This window comes from Mobula birostris, chromosome 26 (assembly GCF_030028105.1).
Source record: "Mobula birostris isolate sMobBir1 chromosome 26, sMobBir1.hap1, whole genome shotgun sequence".
NCBI lineage: Eukaryota > Metazoa > Chordata > Chondrichthyes > Myliobatiformes > Myliobatidae > Mobula > Mobula birostris.
This window is the reverse complement of record NC_092395.1, coordinates 32,657,374-32,677,376: the sequence shown is the minus strand read 5'-3', so window position 1 is coordinate 32,677,376 and position 20,003 is coordinate 32,657,374. Positions and strand designations below refer to the sequence as shown.

Here is a 20,003-nt window from a genome sequence, read left to right as displayed (position 1 = left end):
TTCCTTCAGTTAGTCCTGACGAGGGGTCTCGACCCGAAACGTCGACTGTACCTCTTCCTAGAGATGCTGCCTGGCCTGCTGCGTTCACCAGCAACTTTGATGTGTGTTGCTGCAATTAATTGTCCCCTTATTTTTCCTCTCTTCAGACTGCATTTCCTGCAACATCACCACTCTATTACACCCATTGTTCTTCTGTACAACCTGAAACACTGCAGTCTATTCATTACCTGAGCTTTGTTTAAATATAGAAATTATCTTTTTTGTCAATAATCAATCCTTCCTTGATAAGTAAGTGTAGAAAGAATTTCTAGGTGTAGGTAAAAATATGGAGATTAGGTTGCAATCAGACCAACTGTAGTTGTATTGATTGGCAATTGGCCTATTCCTGCACCAAATTTTCATATCAGGCTTATTTAATAACATAGAAACATAGAAAATAGGTGCAGGAGTAGGCCATTTGGCCCTTCGAGCGTGCACCGCCATTTATTATGATCATGGCTGATCATCCAACTCAGAACCCCGCCCCAGCCTTCCCTCCATACCCCCTGATCCCCGTAGCCACAAGGGCCATATCTAACTCCCTCTTAAATATAGCCAATGAACTGGCCTCAACTGTTTTCTGTGGCAGAGAATTCCACAGATTCACCACTCTCTGTGTGAAGAAGTTTTTCCTAATCTCGGTCCTAAAAGGCTTCCCCTTTATCCTCAAACTGTGACCCCTCGTTCTGGACTTCCCCAACATCGGGAACAATCTTCATCTAGCCTGTCCAATCCCTTTAGGATTTTATATGTTTCAATCAGATCCCCCCTCAATCTTCTAAATTCCAACGAGTACAAGCCCAGTTCATCCAGTCTTTCTTCATATGAAAGTCCTGCCATCCCAGGAATCAATCTGGTGAACTTTCTTTGTACTCCCTCTATGGCAAGGATGTCTTTCCTCAGATTAGGGGACCAAAACTGCACACAATACTCCAGGTGTGGTCTCACCAAGGCCTTGTACAACTGCAGTAGTACCTCCCTGCTCCTGTACTCGAATCCTCTAGCTATAAATGCCAGCATACCATTCGCCTTTTTCACCGCCTGCTGTACCTGCATGCCCACTTTCAATAACTGGTGTATAATGACACCCAGGTCTCGTTGCACCTCTCCTTTTCCTAATCGGCCACCATTCAGATAATAATCTGTTTTCCTATTTTTGCCACCAAAGTGGATAACTTCACATTTATCCACATTAAATTGCATCTGCCATGAATTTGCCCACTCACCCAACCTATCCAAGTCACCCTGCATCCTCTTAGCATCCTCCTCACAGCTAACACTGCCACCCAGCTTCGTATCATCCGCAAACTTGGAGATGCTGCATTTAATTCCCTCATCCAAGTCATTAATATATATTGTAAACAACTGGGGTCCCAGCACTGAGCCTTGCGGTACCCCACTAGTCACCGCCTGCCATTCTGAAAAGGTCCCGTTTATTCCCACTCTTTGCTTCCTGTCTGCTAACCAATTCTCCATCCACATCAATACCTTACCCCCAATGCCATGTGCTTTAAGTTTGCACACTAATCTCCTGTGTGGGACCTTGTCAAAAGCCTTTTGAAAATCCCAATATACCACATCCACTGGTTCTCCCCTATCCACTCTACTAGTTACATCCTCAAAAAATTCTATGAGATTCGTCAGACATGATTTTCCTTTCACAAATCCATGCTGACTTTGTCCGATGATTTCACTGCTTTCCAAATGTGCTGTTATCACATCTTTGATAACTGACTCCAGCAGTTTCCCCACCACCGACATTAGGCTTACCGGTCTATAATTCCCCGGTTTCTCTCTCCCTCCTTTTTTAAAAAGTGGGGTTACAGTAGCCACCCTCCAATCCTCAGGAACTAGTCCAGAATCTAACGAGTTTTGAAAAATTATCACTAATGCATCCACTATTTCTTGGGCTACTTCCTTAAGCACTCTAGGATGCAGACCATCTGGCCCTGGGGATTTATCTGCCTTCAATCCCTTCAATTTACCTAACACCACTTCCCTACTAACATGTATTTCGCTCAGTTCCTCCATCTCACTGGACCCTCTGTCCCCTACTATTTCTGGAAGATTATTTATGTCCTCCTTAGCGAAGACAGAACCAAAGTAATTATTCAGTTGGTCTGCCATGTCCATTATTCCATTGGTCTGCCATAACAATGTCTCCTTAATGACCTACGGATTTGTACCTTTTGTAAAAGAGGAAATAACTAGCCTCAGCTCATCCTGTAAGAGAACTTGGTAAATATTGCAGTATTTGTAATAGGAAGTTGTAAAATAGATGTTAATTCTGTACCAATTTAATGTTTTTTTTAATATTCTCAGCCTGATTGAAGATTGCCTTCCACCTCTGCAGTACTCTCCAGCAAAGCGCACATCACCTGCAAAACGCAAGCAATACTACATCAATCAAGCAATCCGTAACTCTGATCTCATTCCCAAAGCAAAGGGAAGAAAAAGTCTAAGAAGACTTGAGAATAGTAAGAAGTGAATTTTAACCATGCAAAATTTCCACTATGCTTTTTTCTCTCTCTCGGAAGTAAAACTGGCTTGAATTGTAGATAATAGAAACAATTTGTTTTACTCAACTTCCCTAAAGGCTTAGTGAGTAAATACACTTCCTATTGTGCAACACAATATAAAGTTCTATTTCCACAGCTGCTGAAGATTCCATATCATTGTGCTATCAATGCAATTGCATTTTGAACTACAGATATATCTAAGTCGCAAGAAAATGTTTGGGTGAACCCTTTGCAATTACCTGGGTTTCTGCATTAATTACTCATAAAATGTGGTTTGACCTTCATCTAAGTAACAATAATAGAGAAACACAATCTGACTAAACTAGTAACACACAAACAGTTGTACTTTTCATGTTTTTATTAAACACATTGTTTAATCATTCACAGTCCAGGCTGGAAAAAGTATGTGAACTCTTGTATTTAATAACTGGTGGAACCTCCATTAACAGCAATATCCTCCACCAAACATTTCCTGTTGCTGCTGATTAGACTAAAAGTATTTCAGTTCATCAATATTTCTGGGATACCTTACACAAACAGTCCTTTTCAGGTCATGCCACAGCATCTCAATGGGGTTAAGGTCTGAACTCTGACTTGGCCATTCCAAAAGAATAATTTTCTTCTTTTTAAACCATTCTGTTGTTGGGTTACTCTTGTGTTTCAGGTCATTGTGTCATCCAGCTTCTATTATGCTTCAGGTGACAGGCACCTAACCCGCCATTCTCCTGTAAAATATCTTGATACAATTTTGAATTCATTTTTCACTTGATTGAAAGCTGTCCAAACCCTGAGGCAGCAAAGCAGCCCCAAGCTACAATACTGCTTCCACCATGCTTCACAGTTGGAATCAGGTTTCAGTGTTGGTGTGCAGTGCCCCTTTCCTTCCAAGTACAGCAGTGTGCATTTCTGCCAAAAAGTTCAACTTTTGTCTCATCTGTCCACAGAACATTGTCCCAGAAGTGTTGTGGAACATCCAGGTGGTCTTTTGCAAACTTGAGATGTGCAGCAATGTTTTTTCTTTGGAGACCAGTGGTTTCTTCTATGTGTTCTTCCATGAACACCATTATAGTTCAGTGTTTTTCTTATAGTGGGCACAAACTTTAGCAAGTTCTAGAGATTTCTGCGGGACTTTTGCTGTTACCTTTGGGTTCTTTGTCGCCTCCTTTAGCATTGCACGTTGTGCTCTTGGTGTGATCTTTGCAGGACTCCCACTGCTAAGGAGAGTGGCAACAGTACTGAATTTCCTCCATTTGTAGACAGTTTCTCTTGCTGTGGACTGATGAACACTCAGGTCTTTAGAAATGTTCCTGTAGCCTCTTCCAGCTTCATGCATCTCTACAATTCTTCTTCTAAGGTCCTCTGAAAGTTGTTTTAATGGAGGCATGGTGCACATAAACAGATCTTTCTTGAGAAGAGCAGGCTCTCTCATTAACCTGACTTTGTGTGTGTTTTTTTAAAGGGCAGGGCACCTCGACAACCCACACCTCCAGTCTCATCTCATTGATTGGAGCACCTGATTCCAAATAAGGCATTACCCCAGAAGCTCACATACTTTTTTGAACTGAGACTGTGATTGTTTAAGTGGTGTACTCAGTATTGACGAGAAGAAGTGCAATTGTTTGCATGTTATTAGTTTAGGCAGGTTGTGTTTATCTAGTATTGTGACTTAGATGATGATCAGACCACATTTTATGAGTAATTAATGCAGAAAACCAGGATTCACAAACTTTTTCTTGCAACTTGTATATTTGGGCAAATAGATCAGTTAAAATGTGTGTAGAAATGATGTGCAGTTTGAATACATTTGTGGTTAAGAAACCAGGCAGACGCTTCCTTTGAAGGGTTGAATCTGGCCCATTACTGCAATGCACCTCCTGCTGTCTTTCCACAGCCTCAGTTACCACTTAGAGTTCTGTGGCTCCAGTCAACCAGTTTTGTGAACTGGATGTCACGATTGTGCTGTGAGGTGGAACAGGGAGCGAGCTGTGCCTAGGTATCAAATGGTAGATCATGATTCCTTGTCCTGGAATGCAATGCAACCTTTTGATAGCTTGGTGTTGAGGACCTTTTTAGTTCTTTTTAAATGTCTCTGATAATTAGTGACCTTTTGATGTTTTAGGTTCACAATAGATCAGCTTTTCTTGGAGAGGTCAAAGGCTGGTGATGTGGGACCATAAAACTATGTTTAAATATTTGACTGAGAAGTGACTTTTTTGGTATTTCAGATTTAGGATAGATTAAGTATTCTTGGAAAGATCAAAGGCTGGTGATGTGGCACCATAAAGTGAGGTATCTCATTCTGAGACCAAGTCTCCAATCTGAACGGTTAATTGTTTTTTCTTTCCACAGATGCTACTTGACTGCCTGAATTCTTCCTACACATTTGTTTCTGTTTCAGATTTTCATACCTACCGTATTATTTGTTTTCCAATGGTATTTTAAATATCTCTGTGGAAACAGGTTTTCAGGTACTTGGGTAATTGGAACTTTCTCTGGGACGGGGTGACCTGTGCCGAAGGGGCGGGTTGCACGTAAGCTGTAGGGTAAACGATATTCTGGCCGGGAGGTTCACTGGTGCTACTCGGGAGGGTTAAACCTAGTTTGGCACAGGGTTGGGAACCGGAACACCAAGTCAGAAGTGAAGGGGTGAACAAGAAGGTAGATGTCAAGGCCAGTAAAAGCAGGCTGGAGCAAAGTAATAGATACAATGAGACTGATTAGTTTGAAGTGTGTGCATTTTAATGCTAGGAGTATTATAGGTAAAGGTGATGAATTTAGAGTATGGATCTGTACATGGAACTATGATGATGTGACCATTGCAGAGACTTGGCTTAGAGAGGGACAGGAATTGGTGTTTAAAATCCCAGGGTCTTGATGATTTAGAAGAGATAGAGAGGGAGGTGAAAGAGGTGGGGATGTTGCACTATTCATCGAGGACAATATCACAGCTGCACTCAGAGGGGATATAATGGAGGGCTCGTTCTCTTAGTGTATATATGGGTAAAACTCAAAAATAAGGAAGTGTGCAATCACTCTAATGGGATTCTACTCCTGACCATCTCCCCCCCGAAAAGCCACTGGGACATGGTGGAGCAGATGTGCAGGTAAATTAAGGAAAGGTGTAAAAGCATTAGGGATGTTGTCATGGTGGACTTCATCTTCCCTAATATAGGACATTGCGATCTCTTCTGGGGAAGATACGACCTGTATAAAAAGAACAGGTTACACCTGAACCCAAGGAGGACCAATATCCTTGCTGTGGGCAGGTTTGCTAGAGCTGTAGGGGCGGGTTTAACCTACTTTAGCAGGAGGATGGGAACCAGATTGATAGGGCTGAGGATGGTGCAGTTGGTATGTAGTGTGTCGTGATATTGTGAGGAAGGACAGGCTGATAGGGAAAAATTGTAGTCATTGGATGAGTTAAAGTGTAACAGGAAACCAAAATTGTAAAGGGTGATGAATACAGGACTGAAGATGTTGTGTTTATATGCACACTGTATACAGAATAAGGTCGATGATCTTGCAGCGCAGTTAGAGATTGGCAGGTGTGACGTTGTAGGCATTGCTGAGTCATGGCTGAAAGAAGATCTAGGAGCTTAACATCTCAGGATATACGTTGTTTGGAAAGGATAGGCAGATAGTCAGAGGAGGTGGGGTGGCTCTGTTTGTAAAAAATGAAATCAAATCCTTAGAAAGAGGTGACATAGGATTGGAAGATGTAGAATTACAGGGATACAAAGACCCTGATGGGAGTTATATACAGGCCTCTGAACAGTAGCCACGACGTAGCCTACAAATTACAATGGGAGATAAAAAAAAGCCACGTAAAAAGGAAAATGTTCTGCTAATCATGGGGGATTTCAATATACAGGTAGATGGGGAAAATCTGATTGGTGCTGGATCCCAAGAGAGGAAATTTGTAGAATGCCTATGAGGTGGCTTTTTTAGAGCAGCTTGTGGTTGAGCCCAGAAAGGGAACGGCAATTCTGGAATGGGTGTTATGTAATGACCCAGATTTGATTTAGAAGCTTAAGGTAAAGGAACCCGAAGGAAGCAGTAATCATAATATGATCAAATTTACCCTATTATTAAGGATTAGGTTTCAGGATACTCGGAGGCACGTGACAAAATATGCTAAAGTCGGCTAATTTTCCTTCTAGGGGAAATCTTGCCTGACAAATCTGCTGGAATTCTTTGAGGAAATAACAGGCAGGATAGACAAAGGAGAGTCAGTGGATGTTGTTAATTTGGATTTTCATAAGGCCTTTGACAAGGTGCCGCACATCAGGCTGCTTAACAAGATATGAACTTGAAAGAAATATACTAGCATGGATAGAAGACTGGCAGGAGGCACAGTGTGGGAATAAAGGGAGCCTTTTTTAGTTGGCTGCTGGTGACTAGTGGTGTTCCACAGGGATCAGCGTTGGGTCTACTTATGTGAATGATTTGGATGATGGAAATGATGGCTTTGTGTCCAAGTTTGCAGATGATACGAAGATAGGTGGAGGGGCAGGTAGTGCTGAGAAAACAGGATATCTGCAGAAGGAACTTAGACAGATTGGGAGAATGGGCAAAGTCATGGCAGATGGAATATAGTGTAGGGGAATGCATGATCATGCACTTTGTTAGGAAGAATTAAGGTATGAGCTACCTTCTAAATAGGGAGAAAATTCAAAAATCAGAGGTGCAATGATTCCTTAAAGGTTAACTTACAGGTTGAGTCAGCAGTAAGAAAGGCAAATGTAATGTTAGCGTTCATTTCAAGAGGACTAGAATACAAAAGCAAGGATGTCCTGCTGAGCCTTGATAAGGCATTGATCAGACCACACTTGGAGTATTGTGAGCAATTTTGGGCCCCTTATCTAAGAAAAGATATGCTGGCATTGGGACTCAGTCCAGAGGAGGTTCACGAGAATGATCCAGAAATGAAAGGGTTAATATGAGTAGCATTTGATGGCTCTGGGCCTGTACTTACTGGAGTTTAGAAGAATGGGGGTGGGCGTGGAATCTCATTGAAATCTGTCAAATATTGAAAGGCTTCGAGAGAGTGGATATGGAGAGGTTGTTTCCTGTAGTGGGGGAGTTGAGGACCAGAGGGCACAGCCTCAGAATAGTGGGGCTTCCATTTAGAACAGAGATGAAAAAAAATTCTTTAACTAGATGCTAGTGAATCTGTGGAACTCATTGCCACAGAAGGCTGTGCAGGCCAAGTTATTGTGTATAACTTAAGGTGGAGGTTGATAGGTTCTTAATTAATCAATGCTCAAAGGTTACGGGTAGAAGGCAGGAGAATGGGTTTGAGGGGGATAGTAAATTAGCCATTATGGAATGGCACAGAAGACTTGATGGATCAAAAGCCATAATTCTGCTCCTATGTCTTATGGTCTTATAACAGGAACTTTCTGAGTGCAAGAGGCTTAGATGAGACAGAATTTGTTGGGAGCATCCAGGAAGGTTTCTTAAAACAATACATAGATAATCCAACAGGAGAAGGAGCTGTACTGGACCTGGTGCTGAGTAATGACGCTTCTTTTGAATTCCAGACCTAACCAGTTCCCCTCTACCACCACTCTCCTCTGTCTAGCGGAATTAGTCCTTACTCTTAATAATTTCTCCTTTGGCTCCTCCCACTTCCTCCAAACTAAAGGTGTAGCCATGAGCACCCGTATAGGTCCCAGCTATGCCTGCCTTTTTGTTGGCTTTGTGGAACCATCCATGTTCCAAACTTATACTGGCATCTGCCCCCACTTTTCCTTCGCTACATTGATGACTGCATTGGCGCTGCTTCCTGCACGCATGCAGAGCTCATTGACTTCATTAATTTTGCCTCCAACTTTCACCCTGCCCTCAAGTTTACCTGGTCCATTTCCGACACTTCCCTCCCCTTTCTTGATCTTTCTGTCTCTGTCTCTGGAGACAGCTTATCCGCTGATGTCTACTATAAGCCTACAGACTCTCACAGCTACCTGGACTATTCCTTTTGCAAAAATGCCATCCCCTTCTCACAATTCCTCCGTCTCTGCCGCATGTGCTCTCAGGATGAGGCTTTTCATTCCAGGACGAAGGAGATGTCCTTTTTCCTTTTTTAAAGAAAGGGGCTTCCCTTCCTCCACCATCAACTCTGTTCTCAAACGCATCTCTCCCATTTCACGCACATCTGCTCTCACCCCATCCTCCTGCCACTCCACTAGGAATAGGATTCCCCTTGTCCTCACCTAGCACCCCGCCAGCTTCCGGGTCCAACATATAATTCTCCGTAACTTCCGCCACCTCCAACGGGATCCCACCACCAAGCACATCTTTCCCTCCCCCCCCCCACTTTCTGCTTTCTGCAGGGATCGCTCCCTACACGACTCCCTTGTCCATTTGTCCCCCCCATCTCTCCCCATCGATCTCCCTTCTGGCACTTATCCTTGTAAGCGGAATGAGTGCTACACATGCCCTTATACTTCCTCCCTTACCACCATTCAGGGCCCCAGACAGTCCTTCCAGGCGAGGCGACACTTCACCTGTGAATCGGCTGGGGTGATATTCTGCGTCCGGCGCTCCCGATGCGGCCTTCTATATATTGGCGAGACCTGACGAAGGCTGGGAGACCGTTTCGCTGAACACCTATGCTCTGTCCGCCAGAGAAAGCAGGATCTTCCAGTGGCCACACATGTTAATTCCACGTCCCATTCCCATTCTGATATGTCTATCCACGGCCTCCTCTGCTGTCAAGATGAAGCCACACTCAGGTTGGAGGAACAACACCTTATATTCCGTCTGGGTAGCCTCCAACCTGATGGCATGAATATTGACTTCTCTAACTTCCGTTAATGCCCCCCCTCCCATTCGTACACCATCCGTTATTTATTTATTTCCCCCTTTCCCCCCCTGTCCCTCTCACTATAACTCCTTGCCCATCCTCTGGGCTTCCCCCCCCCCTTTCTTTCTCCCTAGGCCTCCCGTCCCATGATCCTCTCCCTTCTCCAGCCTTGTATCCCTTTTGCTAATCAACTTTCCAGCTCTTAGCTCCATCCCTCCCCCTCCTGTCTTCTCCTATCATTTCAGATCTCCCCCTCCCCCTCCCACTTTCAAATCTCTTACTAGCTCTTCTTTCAGTTAGTCCTGACAAAGTGTCTCATCCCGAAACGTTGTCTGTACCTCTTCCTAGAGATGCTGCCTGGCATGCTGCGTTCACCAGCATTTTTTATGTGTGTTGATCAAATTTCCAGTATCTGCAGATTTCCTCGTGTTTGCTGAGTAATGAGCCTGACCAGGTAACTGACTTTTCAGCGGGTGAACAATTAGGGAACAAGGACCACAACTCCTTAAGTTTTAAGATGGCTAAAGATCGGAGTAAGTATGAACCTTGCAGGAGAGTAATAAATTGGAGCAAGAACTAGAGAGAGTTAATAAATTACAAAAGAATTAGGCAGGAAATATAGAGTTAATTGGGAACAGGTACTTTTGGGCATGTTCATATCTGATATGTGGAGGGTGTTTAAAGACCAACTGTACAGAGTACAGGGCAGGTATGTTCCAGTCAGAAGGAAGGACAAGGATGGTAAGGTAAGAAAAACTTGGATGTCGAGAGAGCTGATGAATTTAGTCAAGAAAAAAAATGGAAAAGTATGTAAGGCTTAGGAAGCTAGAATCAAACAGAGCCCCTGAGAGTAAAAAAAGCCGGAAAAGAAGTCAAGAAGGGAATGAGGAAAATCAGGACAGGCCATAAAAAGTCTTTGGCAAGTAGGATTAAAGAGAATCCCAAGGTATTTTATATATACACCAGGAGCAAGAGGATAACAAGGGATAGGGTTGGACCACTCAAGGATAAGGGGAGGGGGCATTTGCTTGGATGCAGAGGATATGGATCTTTAATGAGTACTTTACATCAGTATTTACCAAGAAGGACATGGGGGTTGGGAGATCAATGTTGAGTATATTGACATGCTAGAGCACTATGAGGTAAAGAAGAAGGTAGTGTTGGGTCTCTTAAAGAGCATTAAGGTGGATTTTGTTCATCTGCAGCTGCATAGCGTGTGATGAGGAACTGCTGCGTACTTGTCCTTGCAGAAACATGGCTCCAGGACAACATCCTATGCACCATCAATCTACAGGCCATGACACAGGCACTTAGGCTATATTATTTGTTTATTGTTTGTGACTGTATGTTTTACTGCTGTCGTAATTACTGTATATGTGTTTTGTGCCATGTGTGACTGTTGGTACTGTGTTTTGCATCTTGGCCCCGGAGGAATGCTCTTTTGTTTGGCAGTATTCATGTGTGTCTTTGAATGATAATTAATCTTGAAATTGATAAGTCCCCGGGGCCTGGTGGGATTTGAGAGAGGTAAGAGAGGAGATCGTTGGGGCCTTGAGCAATACCTTTGTGTCCACTTAAGCCACAGTCAAGGTCCTGAAGGACTCCGTTACTCAAGAAGGGATCCAGCGATAATCCTAGAAACTAAAGATTGGTGAATCCCTTGTCAGTGGTAGGAGAGAGTTCTTAGGAATAGGATTATGAGCATTTGGAATCCATTGCCTAGTTAGGAAGAGCCAGCATGGCTTTGTGTGGGGCAAGTCATGTCCTACTAACATGATTGTTTTTTTTTGATGAGGTGTCGAGGGTGAGCTGTGGATGTTGTTTACATGGATTTTAGTAAGGCTTTTGACAAGGTCCTTAATGGGAGGCTCATCCAGAAAATTACAATGCATGGGATCTATGGTGAATTTGCCATTTGGATCAAAACTATCTTGCCCATAGATGACAGGGTAGTGATTGGTGGGTCTTATTCCAGCTGGAGGTCTGTGATTACTGGCGTTCCCTAGGGATCTGTGCTGGGGCTTCTGCTGTCTTGTCAGGTATATAAATGACCTGGATGAAAATGTAGATGGGTGGGTTAGTAAAATGCAGATGATACAAAAATTGATGGTGTTGTGGATAGTGTAGAAGGCCGACAAAGAGTACCACGGGACATGGTTCAGTTGCAGATATAAGCAAGAAATAGCAGCTGGCATTTAACCCGGCCAAATGTGAAGCTTGGTAGGTCAAATGTTAAGAGACAGTACACTGTTAGCAGCAAGATCTTGAACCGTTTTAATGAGTGAAGGGATCTTGGGGTCCCAAGTTCATAACTCCCTGAAAATGACTGCACTATTTTAATAAGGTGGTTAAGGTATATGGCATGCTTGTCTTTATTAGTCAGGCATTGAGTTCAGGAAGCTGTATTGCAGCTTTATATAACTTTTGTTAGGCCACATCTGTAGCATTGCATACAGTTCTGGTCTCCCAAGTACAAGAAAGATGTTGAGACTTCGGAGAGGGTGCAGAAGAGGTTTTCCAGGATGTTGCCCGGATTAGGGGGCATGTGCTTTAATGAGAGGTTGGACAAACATGGATTATTTTCTCGGAGGCTGAGGGGAAATCTGACAGAGGTTTATAAGATTGGGAGAGGCATAGGTAGACTAGACAGACAATATCTTTTTGGAATGTCTAATACCAGAGGGCATACATTTAAGATGAGAGGAGGGAAGTTCAAAGGAGATGTGTGGGACAAGGTTTTTACACAGAGGGTGGTAGGTGCCTGGAATGCTCTGCTGGGGTGGTGGTAGAGGAACTAATATTAGAGACTTTTAGGAGATATGAATGTGAGGGAGATGGAAGGATATGGACATTATATAGCCAGAGGGAATTAGTTTAGTTAGCCATTTGATTACTAATTTAATTGGTTTGGCACCACATTGTGGGCCAAAGGGCCTGTTTTGTACTGTTCTGTTTTTTATGTTCTATGTAAAAGTAAATGGGTCAAGTACATTTCTCATTTAAAATTGTTTGACAATTGAAAAAAATTATTAAAACATTCTAACACTTTTAGAGATAGTTTTGCAAGTAGCATCATAATGGTTTACTTTCTATAAGTCTAGTAATGGAGTTTAGAACATTTTAGGACAGTCGAGTTCTAAAGTTCAATGCTTGTCAACTTTTCTTAGTTCTGAATGTAGGTCACAATGATATATGTTCTTATTGCATGTCCCAACTTGTTAGGGAGCTGATGAATTGCTTCCGTGATGCTGTTGTGAAGGAATTACAGGATTCTAACCAAGCAACAGTGGAAAAAGTGGTAATTATATGTTCAAGTTTAGATCTGGATGAATGGTTGTATGCCAGTGTTGGATAAGTACACATACAAAAAATTAGTTTGATTTAAAAGAGCTCCCCAGGTTTTGGATTGACCTGATTTAGTGAAATACAACTTTATGCAAATACTCCCAGATATTTTAAAGTATTTTTCAAACAATAATAATAAGATGTATTATGGTATTCATTAGTGATGGATTACAGTATACCATTCTTAATCTTAATTTATGAGGAATGTGTAGGTTAATAATGAATGAATTATAGCAAGTGTACATTGAGCAATATAATATGGGGAACTATAGACCTTTTTGACACTGAGTGCTCTGGTTTCCTCCCACATTGCAAAGATGTATGGGTTAGTAGGTTAATTCATTACACATGTAATTGGGTGGCACAGGCTCGTTTGGTTGGTGTACTGTATCTCTAAATAAAATAAAGGCTGCTTACAGACAGTTCTCAGGAATGGAACACTGAGTAGTCCAGGGACTCTGTAACTGTAAACAACAGGACCCAGAGGTTTCCATCAATCAAAGTTGCATGTATTTACCCTCAAAAGTAATTGCCTCCCAAGCCAATGGATGTAGAGCGTTGGTATCTGATTAATTCTTTGTTGTGTTTCTACTTCTTGCTCTGCATTCACTCACTTTCTGTCTCTCTTTTCCTTTCCCTCGACATATCTCTTTCCCTTTCCTTTTTTTTGTCCTTCATTATTCCCTCATTCTCTTGCAGCATTCTCTCTTGCTCCTCTACAAAAGGTATTTTGCTACAAATTTTGGAAAACCTGGCTTTTTTTTCTGAACAATATCTATGATTAACATGATGCAGAATAAAACATGATTTCAATTGCTGTGTTTGGGCATATTCATTGAAATGCATTGACATTTCTATTCATTACTCCATTTGTTCACACAAAAGTAAAAGAAATTCTTTAGTTTTGAAAAGGAATTCAAAATTCTTGTGGAATCTTCCAGTGATGAACCTTTCAGAAGAGGGGTGAAACGTATAATGAACATGGCTAGAGACTCCAATAAGAGTAACTAGCATAGATTCCGAATTTGTACAACGAACAATAGATAGAACCTTATTTATTCAAACAAGTCTGAAATTCTGATTATGGACCATTTCTTCCAAAATGTAACTCTATACATAAAATCAAAAGTGCTGGAAATACTCAGCAGATCAGACTGTAAGAGTGGGAAGAGAAATAAAGTTAGTGTAACCAGAGTTCTGACAAAGGGTCTTTGACCTAAAAAGCTGATTCGATTTCTCTTCCCTTAAGTGTGGCCTGAACTGCTAAGTACTTTAAAGTATTTTCTGGGTTTTTATTTTAAATTTATATTTCCAGTATCTTCAGTTTTTTTATTGATTTACACAAATTGTAACTTGGTGTTTGAAATGCACAAAGTTTCAATTTGTGTAAATCACTGCAACTAATTCAGCGAAGTGACCACCCCAGCCACCCCAGCTTCGATTTTTGACATTGTGATTCTGATGATGTTGTCCACGTGAAGTTTGCACATTCCCCTGTGACTGCATCAGTTTCCTATGAGTTCTTGTTTTTTCCCATGTTCCAAAGGCCTGCTGATTAATTGCCCTTCGTATAAATGGCTGATAAGACAATGATGTCCACGTTAATAAAGCACTTATATGGGTGAATAGGTTGGATTAATGGGATGGTCCTGAGGGTAGCATAAACTTGATGGGCGAAGTAGCCTCCTTCTCCAGTACAAACAACACTCACGTTATTGGGCTGAGAGGTGGGGAGATGGAAAAGACTGGCAGCATGGTTGCATTCGTAAAAAAAAATGACGCAGTTATCTATAATTTGAAGCTGGGTCACCTGAATATGCCCTATAACTGTAAGCTGAAAAAAATTATGTTGACTGTTTTTCTGCATAAATTCCATTGTGAATATTATTTTGTATTTCAAAATTTTGCATAGTGATTTGTGAATTCTATAAGCACAAATTTCCTTAACCTGAATGGTCATAATGCTGGAATTGCCTGTACCTTAAGAAAATAGTAGTTTGCACTTTATTCTGCTGGTCCTAAAACCTAACTGACTGTTTTTGCAATTCCGAAACCTTGGTTGAACCATTTCACTATTTGATTGTTGGATTTGGACAAAAGCTAATAACTTTGCAAACTCTTTAAAACAGAATGAAATACCATGAAGCAAAGTCTCATTATTTCACTGCAGTTATGTTGGCCTGGATTTTGCCATTAGTGATGGTGAAACAGCCAGTCATTGACACCATGATAAACGAAATAGCAAAATTTAAGAGATACCATTCATGATTTCTTACTGCTTTGAAGGGCAATCTTTTTGTAGTCCTTTCCTAGTATAACTTGCAGAAATCAGTGAATTGGCAAAATTTCAGCTTGGTGCACAAAACAATAGTGTGACATTTCAACCAGATAATAATTTCTTCATGGAGTACTAAACATAAAATCCTCTATTAAACTTCTCCAAGATCCTCAAGTGTGAAGGTTGTAATTTCAGATAAGTATTTCAAAATTGTTATGATTGGCTATTATTTCAAGTCACTCACAATCTGGTGCACATTTTATGCTTTGCAAAATGTGTAAAAGTATCAACTTTAAGAGTTGTGCTTTTTAATTTTGATTTGCTCCTGGAGTGTTATTTATTGATTATGACCATTGGGATCTTTTTGAATTGTCATCAGTCAGGAACCAACATAGCAAAAGGGAAGGTTCCTGTCACAGATTGGGAACTCTTGTTCAAGTCACTGTGTTGGTTAGCTGTGGCTGTGAAATCCAGTCCTTCACCCATAAGAAATAGTGCTTTGTGTTATTCCATAACTACTGTTCCATGAAAGTCAAGCTTCACTTTAATTCACTTACTTTCTAGCTCACTATCTGATGAACCTTGTGGAGAAAGATGACTGCGTCAAGGATGAAGTCGAGGCAGACCCAGCTTCCCCAACAATCTTCACAGAAGCTTGTTGTAATGTTGACTATATCGAGGTATTCTAATTTATTAACAATTCATGAGCTTCAATTTGATTGAAATAATGTAGCATCAGAATTAAGAGGTTTGAATGAATGAGATTTTATGTTTGCATTGACTCTGCACTTTTAAAGGTTCTAATGGAGATGACATTATGATTCTGTTTTAGAGATAGCATTGTCATTCAGCAGTAATAGAGATAGCATTGTTAACAGGAATTTCTCAGGGTGTGCCCCAGTTCCACTAATCCCTGATCCTTCGTCAGTGATTTTCTTTACATCACAATGTCAAAAATATGGATGTTTACATAGTGTTCAGTTCCGTTTACACATCTTCCAGTTGGTCCTGCACACCATAAACACACAACGTTCTGCAGGCGCTGAAAGTCCAAAGCAACACACACAAAGTGCTGGAGGAACTCGGCAGGTCAAGCTGCATCTGTAGAGGTGAATCAACAGTCTGGTTCCGGCTAAGACCCTTCATTAGGACTTGAAAGGAAGGGGTCAGATGCTAGAATAAGGATGTGGGGGGAGGAGGAGGACGAGCCAGAAGGTGATGGGTGAAGCCAGGCGGGTGGGGGTGGGAAGATGAAGTCGGAAGCTGAGAGGTGATAATTAGAAAAGGCATAGGGCTGGAGAAGAAGGAAACTAATAGGGGAGGTGAGTGGACCATGGGAGAAAAGGAAGGAGGAGGGGACCCAGGGGAAGTGAGAGGCAGGTGAGGAGAAGACGTAACAGGTGAGAGTGGGGAATAGAAGAAGAGGAAGCAGGAAATAAAATTTCCAGAAGAAGTCAATGTTCACGCCATCAGGTTGGAGGTTGCATGTATGGAATATGACGTGTTGCTTCTCCGACCTGAGAGTGGCCTCATTGCCGCAGAACAGGAGGCCACGGACCGATATGTCAGATTATTACTTCCCAGCTTCTTACTTCATCCCCCATCCCCCATCCCCCACCCATCTGGCTTCACCTCCCTCTCCCCACCCCAGTCCTTATTCTGACATCTTCTCTCCTTCCTTTCCAGACCTGATGAACTTTTACGGCCTGAAACGTTGACTGTTAATTGATTTCCATAGACGCTGCCTGAATTTCTCCAGCATTTTGTGGGTGTCAAGCAGCAGTAAATCAGGGCAACTGGACTTGCTGTGTTGTCTGGAAGACATTTTGCCACTCATCCGAGAGGCTTCTTTAGTTCTGATCCATGCTGGGTAGTTTTCAGGCTTATAAACTCTGTGAGTTGTTTAAAGGTTATAGCAATCACATGAGGGTTGGAAAGAGTTATAGAAATAATGAGAGGGTCATTAGTCTTATCTTTGCATGAATGGGCCGGTGAATGATTGCAGAGACACTGGGTTAGAGATGTTAGGACACACTGTAAGTAGCTGGTAGGTGGTGTCGTACCCCACCCCCTCTGTTCAGGGATGGGTTTTCCAGTTTGACAAGGATCTGTATATCGGCGAGACAAAACAACCACTTCAGGAGCAAGTGGCCCAACATAGGAGGGCTAACGCCTCAGGTCAAGACTCGGCTGTATATCTACACCTAAAGGACAAGATTCGGCTGTATATCTACACCTAAAGGACAAGGGACACTCCTTTGATAACAATGTGCACATTTTGGATGAGGAGGACAAGTGGTTTGAAAGAGTGTTGAAAGAAGCCATCTTTGTCAAACTGGAAAACCCATCCCTGGACACCACCTATCAGTACTTACAATGCAGTCCTAACATCTCTACCCCGGCGTCTCCAAAACAGTTCACACCTCCACTCGTGCAAAGATAAGACTAATGACTCTTAACAGCCCTCATGTGATTGCTATACCTTTTAAACAGCTCACAGAGTTTATAAGCCGGGAAACTGCCCACCATGCATCAAAACTGAAGGTGAGTGGCGAAATGGCTTCTGGACAACACAGCAAGTCCAGTTGCTTTATTTACTACTGCTTGATATACAATGACCTGGATGACTGAGAACCTTCATAGACGTTCCTAATACAAGAAGATTTGGACAATATTTGTACCTGAGATGAAAAGTAATGTGCACTCCTCACTGAGAGATGACTTAACTAACTCTCCTTGGCCTTCAGTGAAATCTTCATTGTCAATCCTCAACCTCAGTAATGTTTGGCAAATCAGAGGCTGGATATTCTCAGATAAATGAATTATTTCCTGCCTTCCCAAAATATTCACATCGTTGACAAAGTACAAATCAGGATTATGAGGGAATGCTCCCCAGTTGTCAGGATGAGTGCAACTCAGCACAGCACAAAAACCTTGCCCCATACAATAGCCTCCCCTGTTTGACACCCATTTCCTGACCTAAAACATTCGCTTCCTCCAACACCAGTACATAATGGCTGCGTTGAATTAGATATATCTTGTAGCAGGTTAGTGTGTTTAGCATGACTCTTTACAGCGCTAGTTGTAAGATCAGGGTTTGATTCCTACTGCTGTCTGTGAGGAGATTGTATATTCTCCACATGACTGCACAGATTTCCTCCGGGTGTTCTGGATTCCTCCCACATTCTAAAGGTGTACGGTTAGGGTTAATGAGTTGTGGGCATGCTATGTAGAAGCCAGAAGTTTGGTGGCACTTGTGGGCTGTTCAGCACAATCCTCAATGATTTGGTTTGCAAAAATGCCCTATTTAACTGTTTATATGTATATGTAACAAACAAAGCTCTTACTGCAGTAATTCACCAACGCTGCTTTGACAGAACCTCTAAAGCCTGTGCACTGCTTGGGCTGAGCAGGTCAGCAGTGAGTGCGTGAGTGCCACGGTAGCGTAGCAGATAGCTCGATGCTATTGCAGCTCGGGGTGTCAGAGTTGAATTCCAGCATCCTCTGTAAGGAGTGTCTTCCTGTGAACGTGTGGGATTCTGCTGGGTGCTCTGGTTTCTTTGCACAGTCCAAAGTCACACCGGTCAGTAGGTTCGTTTGTCATTGTAAATTCTGCTGTGGTCAGGCCACATTTACGTCGGTGTATAGTTGTGTGGTTTGGGTCGTTGGGCCCGAGGGGCCTGTTCAACCCTGCACCGATAAATAAATAAATAGAATCCACACTCAATCCTGCATGAATGCTGCATCAAAATTTTACATACTAAGAAAGTTCCTGGACAGCCCTGCTATTGTGCAGTGTAATGTGAAACTGAATCTGTATCGGGTTTGTTATCATTCTGGTACATCGCGGAACTTGTTGATTTGTGGCAGCAGTACGGCACGTGACATAAAAATCACTACAAGTTACAAAACAAATAGTGTAAGAGACAAATAAGAAGCTACTGTTTACGGAGCATCGAGAAACCTGATGGTGGAGGGGAAGCAGCTGTCCTTACCATGTTGAGTGTTGGGTTTTAGATCCTGTACTGCCCTCGGTGGCAGCACTGAGAAGTGGGAGTGTCCTGGGGGATGGGTGCCGCCGCCTTGAGGCATTGCCTCTTAAAAATGTTCTTGATGGTGGAGAGGGTCGTTCCCATGGTAGAACTGGCCAGATCCCCGTGTGATCCTGTGCATGCCAGGCTGCGACACGACCAGTCAGAATGTTTTCCCCTGTACTGTTGGAGGAATTTGGAAGATTCTTTGATGACGTGCTAAATCTCAAACTCCTAATGAAGTAGAACCACTAACACACCTTCTTTGTGATTGCATCAGTGTGTTGGATCCTCAGAGAGTTGACACCCAGGAACTTGAAGCTGCTCACCTACCCGCTCCATTGCTGACCCCTCTGTGAGGTCTGGTGTGTGTTCTTCCAACTTCCCGGTCCGTCATCGGTTGCTTGGTCTTGCGAGATTGTTGTGGACACCACTGAACCTGCTGATTTATCTCACTCCTATATGCCTCCTATCCTCCATCTGAGATTCTGCCAACACAGTATTGTCATTGGCAAATTGATATCTGGTATTTGAGCTGTTCCAAGCCACACATTCATAAGCATAGAGAGAGTAGAGCAGTGAGCTAAGCATGCATCCTTGAGGGCACCTGTGTTGATTGTCAGCAATGAGGAGGAGATGTTTTTACCAATCCACACTGACTTTGGACTTACAATAAAGAAGTCAAGGATTCAGTTGCAGAGGGAGGTACAGAGGCCCAGGTTTTGAAGCTTATAGATTAGTAGAGAGGGGATGATTGAGTTGAATGCTGAGCTGTAATTGATAAACTGCAGCCTGACATGTTTTCTATTTGTATTGGTGGTCCAGAGCTGAGGGACATTGCATCCATTGCAGAATTGTTGTGGCAGTAAAAAAAGTTACAGTGGGTCCAGGTCTTTGCTCAGGCAGGAGTTAATTGTAACCATGACCAATCTCTCAAAGTACTTTATCACAGTAGATGTGAGTGCATCCGGGTGATGGTCATT

The 20,003-nt window shown here is 42.4% G+C and overlaps 1 protein-coding gene across 1 annotated transcript in view; it reads left to right on the top strand.

Moving 5' to 3' along the window:
* Nucleotides 1-20,003, top strand: part of r3hdm4 (R3H domain containing 4) — a 36,379-nt gene that overhangs the window by 8,924 nt on the left and 7,452 nt on the right. The window contains exons 2-3 of the mRNA XM_072244034.1: nt 2,362-2,516; nt 15,554-15,669. Coding sequence (XP_072100135.1) covers nt 2,362-2,516; nt 15,554-15,669 — 271 coding nt within the window. The remainder of the gene's footprint in view (nt 1-2,361; nt 2,517-15,553; nt 15,670-20,003) is intronic.